Raw genomic sequence first — 11,874 nt, forward strand, 5'->3', positions numbered from 1 at the left:
TAGACATTGCTGTTCTTTTACAGTGGCAAAGGAAACACACACACACACACACACACAAACACAGAGAGAGAGAAAGAGAGACACACATAAATGGCTGCTACTACTGCGCTCAGGAGTTTCTCTTACCCAAGTGATCCGAGGATAATGATCTTCAGATCCACCTGCTTCATGAAGAGAGCCTGAGAAAGAGACATAATACCAAGCATGGACTATCAATTCAGAACACAATGTTAAAGATAGAGAATACCAAGCATGGACTATCAATTCAGAACACAATGTTAAAGATAGAGAATACCAAACATGGACTATCAATTCAGAACACAAAGTTAAAGATAGAGAATACCGAGCATAGCCTATCAATTCAATTCTGATTAAATAAATAAAACTGACTGAAATAACAAAATCCATTGTTGCTTAGTGGTCACTAGATGGAGCTGTACCCTACACACCTGGGCAGGTTCATGCAACACAGCCATTCCTGGTTTTAATTGTTCTGTGCAGTGATACCAGCTTTGATAAAAGTGTGTTCACAAAGACTCTAGAAACACTGCAAGCCACAACCTTCTGCAAATCAGGTATCAGCCTTAACTGCATCAACATGTAGTTTTGCTGTTTCATGTATAATTTGACAGATTTCCCCACTGCACAAAGGCTTGCAGAGCCGTCACATGTACTGTACAATATAATAGTAAGAGGGGCTCTGCTGTATCTATGGCCGACACTTGGCCCTGCTGTTACAATGCCAGCGATCTCAGTGCTGAATGTCTTTACAATGCCACCCTGCTTTGTGCACCTAGCCCCTGAGAAAAAGGTTTCCATTGTTTGGAGCTGCACAGCAGCTACAGACCGGCAGGCTTCCTGTCAATGAGAGCTATTGTATTTTGTATAGTTATTTCCACTGATCAGTATCTATTGAAAACCGTGCCATCACCAAACAAACAGCAGCCCTTCTTTCACCCAGGTTTACATCCCCTTCCGAGGAGCGCTGCTCAGGACCAGGGGGCGTGGGTGTAATCTGAGAAGAAGGAAACATGCATATACCTGAAATATACCCGAAAAACATCCAGTTACAGCATATATCTGGTGTAGTTAGAGACAGAGAGAGAGAGAGAGAGAGAGAGAGAGAGAGAGAGAGAGAGAGAGAGAGAGAGAGCTCACAGCTCTCTATCAAAGAAGAATCATGATCCAACAGGATACCCATCAATCACTAGAAATACTTCATGAAGAAGAAAAGTAATTGATAAAGTGAAAACTCTATTATAATAATTAGCATTAGATAGTATTGTAGAAATAGTCGGGCAGACTGATGATGCTGTTTGAGGTTGAAAGTTTGAAAATGATGTGTAATTCAATATCTAACTGTATGTGATAAGGGTTTCTGTAAAACCCCTTTCATACTGGCATGCTCTACCCAGGTCGGAACCTACCCGGGTCAGGACCTGGTGTCATGCGGGTCGGCTACACGATTTCACACTGCTTTTGATAAAGCCGGGTTGACCTGGGTGACAGACGCAAGTACACAATACGCATATCAATGCCCCGGAAGCAGCTTGTTACTGACACTTCCATCCAAGCTTCTCTGGATTCAACAGTCAGCCCAAACGTTGATTAGAGCAAATGTTTCTTCATCCCTGCTGCAGCCTGGCTCATGCTGCGTCTCAAGCAACAAAAACATGGCTAAACAGGGTAAACAGAAACGCCCCATGTGGAAGTGAAACCTTCACTCAGGCGTGGCAGTTTGTTATATGCCGTCATGCATTTTGTCTCGCTCAGCCTGGGTCAATGCGTGTCGACCCACATCCTGAGGAGGGTGGCTGGGACCCGGGTTAACCCTGGTACGACCCAGGTACATGGTTTCACACGACGCAGGATTGTGACCCGGACAGCCAGTGTGAAAGGGGTTTTACTGTCTATACTGTACATATATCTAGTTTTATATTCCTGTAAAGGGTGTGTTTTGTATAATCACACCTTGAAATTGAAAACAGCAAACTTTTTTTATCAAACAGGTTGAAACAAAGTGCAGATTAAGAGATCTTGGCAGCTTCCTGCCCAAACACTCAATACATGACTAATGCACCCTGTCAGATAGTATCTATAGTCAGGCTACACCCCTCCTTTCAAACACAATCGCCTTTCTCTCCTCTCTTAGGTTCAAGTGTAATACTGCTGCACTTGAACCCAATCCAGCCACACAGTACCTGCCTGGTCTGAGCAGAGCTCAGCAGAATCAGGAAACCACTGGCAGGGATGCTGGCTGTTTCTGTAGTAAACTGGCTGGTTCTGGTTCTATTGATAGCACTTTATTTCAAGGATTCTTTATGAACAATCAATAACCATCATTGTATTATTATTATTATTATTATTATTATTATTATTATTATTATTAATAATAATAATAATAATAATAATAATAATAATAATAATAATAATAATCAGTCTATAGCAATACCTTGTTCTAATGTATTTATAGGTATAATTGTGATTACTTTCTAATATGACATGCAGCTTTGCACTGGTATTGTATCATTAAAATGTTATTGCAGTAAACAATTCATAATCATCCAAAACACATACATGGATTTTTCAGTAACACTTTAGTTTAGGGATCTGACATACGTGGTTATAAATAATCTATAAACATGTTATTAATTCTGTTATTAACACTTATAGAATATGACTAGACATAATAACTTCTGTCATTGTTTTATACGCTATTGTACAGAATCGCTTATAACGGATATAGTCTGTCTGTCTTTTCAGGTCTGTCTGTGTGTTTGTCTGTCTGTTTTTATTTGTGTGTCTGTCTGTCTTTATATGTCTGTCTCACCAGTTGTATGGGGTTGCTTTGTTTTCGTAATACAGTTACTTTACACTTTTGCCATGGTTTTATTTTTGCTATTGTTTATAAACACTTATAACAGATCCATAAACTAAACTGTCACCGATTGTTCAAGTTGCATTAATAGCAATGCACAGTTTCAGATACAGTAGCTAACTCCTTTAACTGGCTTTGTTCATGGTTGTGTTCACTGGATAGGGTGTGTGTGTGTGTGTTTGCTGGATCTGCGGAAACCTTCCTGTAATATAAAGCTTATCTAGCAAAACCAGTTTTTTAAAAGGCATATGACACATGTGGGAAAGCATGAATTCCAGGCCAGAGTTTCTGTGAAGGGCAGGGCCGTAGCAACCAGCCCCAACGCATCTCAAAGGGAAAACTGTAGAGTCCCCTGGCTTAATGTCGAGTACCTGAGCTTCTAATGCTTTGCTGGGTTTTATTTTTTTCTAACATCAATGCAAATATGCAGATTTTTTGGCACAGCACAATGAGTTTAAGTTTAGATCTGCTGCTTCCTGTTGCCAAATCACTTCCTGTGTCATAGTGCTGTGTTACACGAGTGTAGCAACAATCAGTGTATGTGACCTACAGCACAGGAAGTGGTGAATGTAAAAAAAGCCACTTCTGCACAACCTTTCTCCTAGATTGACACAAAACTACCATGAGAACCCCCCACCACCACCAACACATCACCTTACAACTGGTCAAAGGGTTCTTGAGTTATCAATCTGCGTTACATCAGAACAGAAAGAAAGAGCCGATGAAACTTGACAGCCTTTCTCTTCAGGAGACTGCAGTCTCACTGAACGAGAACGACTGAACGCTGGCTCACTCACACACTCACACATTCACTCGCTTGCTCTCTCTCTCTCGCTTGCTGAAGCTACTTACAGCTTTTGGCTCCTGGCCCATTTTCACAGCTCAGCAGTAAACTGTCTGATGGCAGTAGTGTTGTGATTCTCACCCCCTCCTTCCTGTTCAGATCACTGTGAGCGAGCCCGCGGTCCTAGTTACCACACAGCGCTGCTAGTCGTACAGCCACAGGCCCGGACGGAGCTTGCAGTACAGTTCAGAATCAGTGCTTATTTTTGTTGTTTTCCATTTTATAAAGGTCCCTCCCTCCCTCTCTCTCTGCCTGTCTGCCACAGGCATGTGGGTGTTTCCAAATGGACAAATGAGTCAAGGCAGAGAGGGCTTTTCCGAACAAGTTACACTATGTGAGCAGTGCAGTGTGTGGATGTGTAGACAGACAGATAGGAATTCAGCACTTAAAAAAAAAATGATTACATCAAATATGTTGGCATTACTGTATGTTTTCATATTTTACACATAGATAAGTACTGCAGTTGCTATGCCATTACATGAATGGGGGGGCAGGGGGGGGGCGGGGGAATTCCATTCACAGTTCATAGTGTCACAGCGTGGAGTCACAGAGACATTATGCAATGCTTCATGCAATTTCCTGCATCGTTGTTTTTGGCATTTCAGTTTAAAGCATCCTGCCTATCAAAAATGCCATCTAATAAGCTAGCTTTGAGGCAGAAACTTCTGAATGTATAGGTGGTGAGCTTGATGGAATACTTATAATTATTTATTAATAAAATGAAAATAAGTTTAAAACATCAAAGCTCTCCCCAGGTCTACTCCAGCCGCACTGCAGTGTGTTGAAACCAAAATAATTTTTCCTCTTGTTGTCCCATGCCCCTGTTTCCAAGCATGTGCCTGGTAGACAGTTGTTTTTGTTTCTGTATCCTGGATACCAGCTCTGTGACTCAACGCTGTGGGTTAGAAGTGTGCTGAGCAATTTACTAAAGGGAAACAACTGTAGAACAAACCAAGCATGAGAAAAAATCACAAGACAGCACCAGATAGACAGTGCAGTGCAGAGCCAGTCTGAGAAGCAGGTTACCTGTGTCCTTTCATTCCGGCTGCAAGAGAGCTCATTTAACTCAATTCCTCAAGGTTGTTAATACAAGAGTTTTTTCCTCCAATCATGAAGTCTTTAATATTCATTTTAAATCTGCTCTAATTTCCTCCAGGGCTTTTAGACAAAGCTTTAAATGATCTAATGTGAGGTCATGGTAATAACATTGATTCTTTTACCTGGTGGTTGTACATATGACAGGTCATCCTCAGATGTATGTGAAGGTAATCAATTACACCTCAAAGGGGAGGATGATTTTCATTCTCTTGCACATCATCTCTGTTGGGCGCTCCTAAGAGCTGGTGTTTGTTCTGTGATAATTGTCACTGCTTCAGTGGTCAGATGGCCTCGTTGCTGGATTTACAAATCCCTGACTCAGACACAAATGAGCAGATGCCCTTCTTTCTTAACTGTGTCAGGTGCTCATGAATCACTGTCCAGCCACAGATCTCTTAGAAGCAAGGCCTGGCTGAAGTGTGCTTCCCCTTTTTCAGTCAGAACACAGAAACCAACCTTTTCAACTCATTCTGTATTGCATACTATCATTTTAGTTTACAAAAAGCACGTAAAGAATCGTAATTTTTTATTCTGTTCGTTATTGTGTTGTCAATCACCAACATACCATTTAACCCTCCCAACGACTGTATTGCTGTAGTGTTCACACCTGCTCTGTAGTGTGGCCCTACATGGCCCTAAAAAAATTACATAAAAAAAAAAATCAATTACATCTTTTTTTATCATTGCACATAAGAAATCAGCATGTAGAAGTTGGATCAGTTTCTGTATACAAGCAGTGCAGTCGTCTAACTCATTTTAAGTCACATTTGACTTCCGGGTGTGTCACGATCACTCTCCACTCTCCCTCTCCAGATGTCACCCCGGGGTCAGGGCACGGCTTTGGCCAGGCCGACACGGTTGTTGCCCCGGTCGAATACGGAGTAGAACTGGCCAATGAAGACGTCCCCCAGAATCCAGAGAGGACCCGCTGGAGGGGGGGTGTCCATACCCTGGAACCCAGTGGTGCAGAGCCCCTCAGACTCCTCCTGAAGAGGCAGAGAGGTAGGGGTTAAACACGCAAGGTGTAACATTAAAAAACCTTCTCAAAATCCATTGCTATAGTGGTATGAAGACTATTTTGTTAAGGGCTGTTTTTGTTTAAAAACACATGATGATTAATTCAATCAAGATTGATGTCTATCCAAACCCTTGCAATTGTTTTAAAGAGGGTTAGAAGTTTATTACACATTTTAAAGAACTGTTTAACCTGAGAAATACAACTCAAACAACATTCCCTAAACATCTAAACGCTTCTTACCATCACAATGTAGCCAGCTGGGTTGAGAGTGAACTCAGCACCGTTGATTGTGAAAGTCAGGTCAGGCAGTGCGTTGATGCTTCCACACTCCACAGCATACTAATAGAGCACGCATGAGGCAGTGGGAAATAAGACAGACAGACAGACAGCGGCTCAATCAACACAATTCACCGTCTAAGCTTTTCCACTCTAGCTAGTCACTAGATGCCCCGTCTTCCTAGAGTTTTAATTGCTGTTTTGCCATTTTGTGCAATAAAGGACACAGGTTTTAAAATCTCTATATCTACAGGTAATTAAGGTAATATTAAAGAAGAATGGAACATCTTTTAAGACAATCTTGTTGGCCTTTGCTTTTAAAGGTCATTTTCATAAATGATCACCTGTTTGTTATTGCACAGTAGACAGGCAGAGGACCTTGTCTAGCAGCAAGATATATCTGAATGTGATTCGGAGTTCGGGTTCCAGTCACAGGGAGAGCAGAGGCACTCACCGTCCCCTCGTCCAGGGACGAGGCTCCCAGGACCTGCTGCAGGGCTGTGATGTCTACAGTGGGTCCCGTCAGCATGGAGGTGCCCGTGTCTACAATCGCCTGGCAGCCACCACTGCAGAACATCACCTCACCATTCACTTTGATACTGAAGAAGAAGAAGTTAGTTATATTTTTATTATAATATTTTTATTTTCCCCTTGGTAAATGGACAAAACCAGGTTACACTTCTTTTTTTAAATCATGCTTGCTTTGGCCCTGTGACCAAGCTGTAATTTCAAACGGTCTTTTAGCATATGCAATACAGTTAACATAATTAATTACTTAATGAAAACAAAACACCATTTCCATCCCTTCTCATGCTACAGCAGCAAAACAAATGTTCTGTATCATTTATGGGAGACCCAATGTAATAGTTTCTTGAATGAATGGACTCATGTTACAGAACAGCCACCAAAGAGAGTTTTTGTATTGTCTATGTGGTTCTCTCGACTCACTTGTCCACCAGGATCTGCCAGTAGCCCTGCTTTGTGACGGGAACCCAGTGCAGCTCCCCGGAGAAGTGTGAGGTGTCAAACCCCCCAAAGATGATCTCCCCACCACTGGAGTAATCCGGGTTCCTGAAAAACAACACGCAAGTAAGAGGAGACGTGCTGGAGCTGTTCTTTGTGCATGTGTGTATGTTACGAAACTCTTCCTTGAGATGAAATATACGGGAATGCATTCTGCCTCGTCACCTATGGTATCTCACAAAGTGCATCAAAACACTGGGAGTTTGTTGGTCTAGATTTATAACAAATTAGCAAGTGTTACTGCTGTGTTCAGAGCACTGGGAAGACTTGGTTCAATATCTTTCACAGCAAGCTTCTCTCAGTGTAAAAAGCAATGTGTTCTAATAGCGCAAAGTGAAATGGCTTTCCAGTCATTGTTGTGGCTCCATCAGTGCAGACCCCAATGCATTTAGATAGATAGATAGATAGATAGATAGATAGATAGATAGATAGAATAGATAGATAGAGATAGATAGATAGATAGATAGATAGATGTTACCTGTTCAGGTAAACACTAAAGATGGGCATGTCCACCAGGTTTTGTGCCATCATGTTGTCGAACACCGGTGTCGCCCCACCTGCCGCAATGGTCGGGTACCCCAAACCCAAGATCCCATCAAAGTTGGCATAGACAAAAGTGTTGCCCGGCTCCGTCACACTCTCTCCAAACTGTTGATTAGACACAGCGATCCCCTCCACCTACAGTACAGGGAGAGTTATCATGTAATAAGGGTCGAGGGGTTTGTTATAGCGAAAGGACAGGCAAAATGAATGGTAAACTGTTGGAGTAAGTTAATGAGATGTGATTGTGAATACAAGTAGAATTACATGTAGCTGTTCGTCTCATGTATGCAGTATTCTGCCTTTGCTTTATCCAATTCGTTAAAGAATTAAAACTCAGTACAAAAAATCCTGATTTGAGGCAGAACTTCTATTGAAAATCAATCTGACATGAATCATTTCAAAGTGCACCAAATCTTAATCCAACATGCAAGAATGTTGTTCTTGTTGTTGTTGTTTTTTTCTTGAATCAATGTTGCTTTGTCGCATGGTTGCTGAACCAGCCAAAAAACAGAATTCTTTCTGACAACCTATATTCACGACAGATATGCCTGCATTACTGCTTTTTCAAACGATCAATATAGTTTCCAGCTTTGTTGCAACATAAAATGTTTTTTTTGTTTCGGAGGCATAGAAAAGTATGTATTCCACTCACAAAATACACAATCAAATTAGAAACAGCTACTTAATGCCTTTCTGTGGATATATTGGGTTTTAATTTCTGATTAAGGTTTGCCAAACTACAAGCGCTAAAACACAAAGTGGTCATATTCATGCCCGTATATGGTCATTCTGTTTAGGCGTCAAAGGGTTAAAGGGGAATATTGTTTAAAATATTAAAGCTATATACTATGAACAGAAAAAAGGATATGTTGAAGATATATATTAGTGTACATGGATTTATAATATTTTTATTTGGGATGCTATAATTAATTTATATACTTACCTATGTAGTAAATATCCGCTACAGTTATTACAATAGGATTACAGGTCTATTCCATTATTACAGTGGAATTACATTTACATTCAGTTATTACAATAGGATTACATGTCTATTCAGTTATCACAATGGGATTACATGTGCATTCAGTTATTATAATATAATTATATGTTTATGTAGTTATTACTGCAATAAAGACTCAGCAAAACCATTATTAATACATACAGTCACCAGGTCAATCCCTAGGATTCCAGTCAGGCTCCCTGAGCCATATTGAATGGAGAATTGGCTTCCATCGACTTGGTAAGTCAGAGAGTCAGAAGAATGATATCTGTGGTGGGCTTCTGAAAAGTCAAACAGAACAAGATTGATAATGGTCAGGATTGAATTTCTCTTGACGAGGCAGCTCAACCTTTTTGAAGTACTTGCTGCTGGCTAGTATTACCTAACCCTGTTTCAGTCCCTGAGTTGCTGTCAAAATGTGGAGAGGAGTTTATACTCACCGCAGGCTTGGCTGGAACACAGACCAGAGGGGACCCAAAGATTGGATGAGCCAGTGTCAAAGATCACAGTGAAGTTCTGAGGAGGGGTCCCTATGGAGATCTCCCCATAATATTCAGTCTGAAAAATAGAAGACGTGTTTGCATATATATATATATATAGAGAGAGAGAGAGCGAGAGAGAGAGAGAGAGAATTCACAAACAGCAAACAGCACTATATCCAAGGAGAATCAGGATCTAAGAATATATTCATTAATCACAATAATTATTAAAATTGTGAGTTTTCAGTTCATCAGTTACTTTTCTTCTTCAATATATAATTAGAATAATATATGGGTCAGAATTACAACACAATAATATGTTCTGCATTGGTTTTGAGCCATTGTGCACGAGTGGCACAGCAACAAGAGATATATTTTTGTGTGCTAATATATTCTGTCCTATATTATTATTTTAAGATGTTTTTGTTTGCTGAGATAGTTTATAAAGTTGTGTAAACTATGATAGGTTGCTGTAGAGAAGGCAGCTTTCATAGTCATGTCTGCGCAGCACTGCTAGGAATGGTTTGGAGAGAAGTTGGTTCAAAGTCGTTCTTTTTGTTTTTACTGACAAGATGAAATTCCAAAGATGTTTGTCCAGGTCTTTTTCAGGTATCTAGTGAAATTCTCTCGTTTCTCCCACTAAACGTAAACATGACCTTTAAGTGTTTCCATTTTGTTCCTCGTTTGTGTAAATTCTTCTGTTATTGATGTGAACCTGAATTGCTCATATCTTTGTTCTGAATAAAGTCTATTATTATTTGCTTTACAGTGCTTGTTGTAATTAATGGAGAATATGAAGGTGATAGCGTAGAAAGGAGCATAATATGAAGAGAATATTAGTCGCATGATACATATGAATATTACTAATATCCTGATTTCTTTTTTCCAGTTTAGGGGTCTGTTGCCATGGTAACATAGAATGTGCATATATAAACATGACATAAGATGCATTGATTCAGCCAGTGTATATTTGTGTTGAAAGCCCTTTGAATGTTTAGAAAAGCATAGGGATGCCTAGTGAAAGCATGTTTAAGCACAGATTGATAAATCACAAAGAAGCATGCTAAAGAACAGGAAACAAAAGGCATCATGAATAGTGGTGTAAGCACTGTGATGAACATAAGAGGACACTAAGAAAGAGAGCAGGGATGGGAATAGGACTCCTATTACAGAGCAGTTACACCCAGTGGCAGGGCGGAAGCCTGACATGTAAATACTGTGCTTTGCTTATAAAGTTTGTATGTGTTGAACTGAAGTTTGGCAGGGATGAGGTTAAAATCACATTCCTGCCAATTTTTTTGTTTTTGATTTTTGTTTGTTCAAAACTTTTGTTTGTTCCTGTGTTTTATTGTGTTTGTTTTGTTGATAAAAGTGTGCATTTACACTTGAAACTGCAGCTGATAACCAGCCTTCGCTACAATGCCACCCTTTCACACACCCATTTCAGGTTTTAATACGAGCTTGATAAGCCACAGTCTACAGGTAACAAGCGTAGGTGTGTCCTATTGAACTCATAGTAAAACCAGGAATGGATCACACCGCTATGCAATAGGAGTCTTATTTCCATTCATGTATAGTCAGGGATATTGGTTTGGTGCTGCAGTCCCTGTACAATCACACACTCAGGAGATCCTTACGTCCATGTAGTTCATGAGGGGCTCGTCTCCCTGTGTGGCAGCAGGGCAGGCTTCGCTGTGCTGGGTCATATCCAGCTGATACTTCTTCCAAAACTCAGACAGGCCACCCCTCGCACGCATCACTTGCCTCATCGACCTCTGTCTCTTCAGAGGCACCCTGAGAGAGAGAGGGACCCAAACAGTGAGACACAGCAGTGGACATCAGGAACGAGCTACATCAAAGATGAACCAACCCAACAGCAGAACCGCACCTAACCCACAGTAGATATCAGGACCCAACTACATCAAACATGACCCAACCCAACACCAGAACCACACCTAACCCACAGTGGATATCAAGATCCAGCTACATCAAACATGAACCAACCCAACTGCAGAACCACACCTAACTCTGAATGGCTGTAACCCTCAGTTAACGACACAGTGAAGAAGATCCATGAATTATATTGCAATTGTGTAGTCATTAATCACAACAGGAATTCATTTAGATTTATTTGCTATGTTATAAATGGCAATTGCATGGTAAAGCTTTAAAATGAATGGCCATATAAACTCCATTGTATCATTAGATTAATGACGACGATATATGGGGAAAAAAAATTATAATACATTCATAATGAATTAACAACAGAATACCATAGGAATACAACAGTGCCCATTTAAATGATTTTGTGCTCTTGATTATGAAGTTACTGGTTCTGTCACACACCCACACCAGCCTATCTGAACTAAAACTCTGTTAGGTGCTATTTCCTCAATGAAATCTCAAAAAGCACTTTACCTCTTAATCCCCTGGGCTAAGGCGAGGCATAGCAGCAGAAGCACTGCTGATTTCATAGCCGCTCCTTGGTAGTTGATCCCGAACCTGAAGAATCTGTAGGCTTGTCTTCCACAAGGTTGATTAGTGAGAAAGCCCGCGTCTCTCCCTACAGGCTCCAGCCACCAGAACTGTTCCAAAGGCAGGGGAGAGTAAACAGGGCTCTTTCTTATCAAACCTCTGACATCACAGGCTACTTCTCTTTCACGCCTTTGTTGGTTAATTATTAATCACAGGTAGCTTCCATAGGGATGGAGCTTT

General features: G+C 40.7%; 2 protein-coding genes across 2 annotated transcripts in view; both read right to left on the reverse strand.

The window, feature by feature from the left end:
- Positions 1-3,995, reverse strand: part of LOC121299462 (ras-related protein Rab-7b-like) — a 7,169-nt gene extending 3,174 nt beyond the window's left edge. Inside the window, exons 1-2 of the mRNA XM_041227171.1 lie at positions 3,731-3,995; positions 127-179 (exon numbers count right to left, since the gene is read on the reverse strand). Coding sequence (XP_041083105.1) covers positions 127-179; positions 3,731-3,751 — 74 coding nt within the window. The 5' untranslated portion in view covers positions 3,752-3,995. The remainder of the gene's footprint in view (positions 1-126; positions 180-3,730) is intronic.
- Positions 3,996-5,309: 1,314 nt separating this feature from the next.
- On the reverse strand, positions 5,310-11,749 carry LOC121299842 (cathepsin E-A-like). Its single transcript, XM_041227983.1, has 9 exons — positions 11,578-11,749; positions 10,797-10,953; positions 9,121-9,238; positions 8,843-8,961; positions 7,616-7,815; positions 7,063-7,185; positions 6,569-6,713; positions 6,079-6,177; positions 5,310-5,806 (listed from the first exon to the last, which is right to left on the reverse strand). Exons 1-9 carry the CDS (start codon positions 11,631-11,633, stop codon positions 5,648-5,650), a joined length of 1,176 nt encoding a protein of 391 aa, XP_041083917.1. The 5' UTR covers positions 11,634-11,749; the 3' UTR covers positions 5,310-5,647.
- Positions 11,750-11,874: the final 125 nt, after the last annotated feature.

This window comes from Polyodon spathula, chromosome 25 (genome assembly GCF_017654505.1).
Source record: "Polyodon spathula isolate WHYD16114869_AA chromosome 25, ASM1765450v1, whole genome shotgun sequence".
NCBI classification, from domain to species: Eukaryota; Metazoa; Chordata; class Actinopteri; order Acipenseriformes; family Polyodontidae; genus Polyodon; species Polyodon spathula.

What these genes read in the sequence shown, in the direction of transcription:
- LOC121299842 (XM_041227983.1), bottom strand. Translation starts at nt 11,633, where the DNA reads ATGAAATCAGCAGTGCTTCTGCTGCTATGCCTCGCCTTAGCCCAGGGG. An exon ending in TTAGCCCAGGGGATTAAGAG is followed by an intron (nt 10,954 to 11,577) that starts GTAAAGTGCTTT and finishes TCTCTCTCTCAG; the next exon opens with GGTGCCTCTGAAGAGACAGA. An exon ending in CAGCTGGCTACATTGTGATG is followed by an intron (nt 5,807 to 6,078) that starts GTAAGAAGCGTT and finishes CTGCCTCTTCAG; the next exon opens with GAGGAGTCTGAGGGGCTCTG.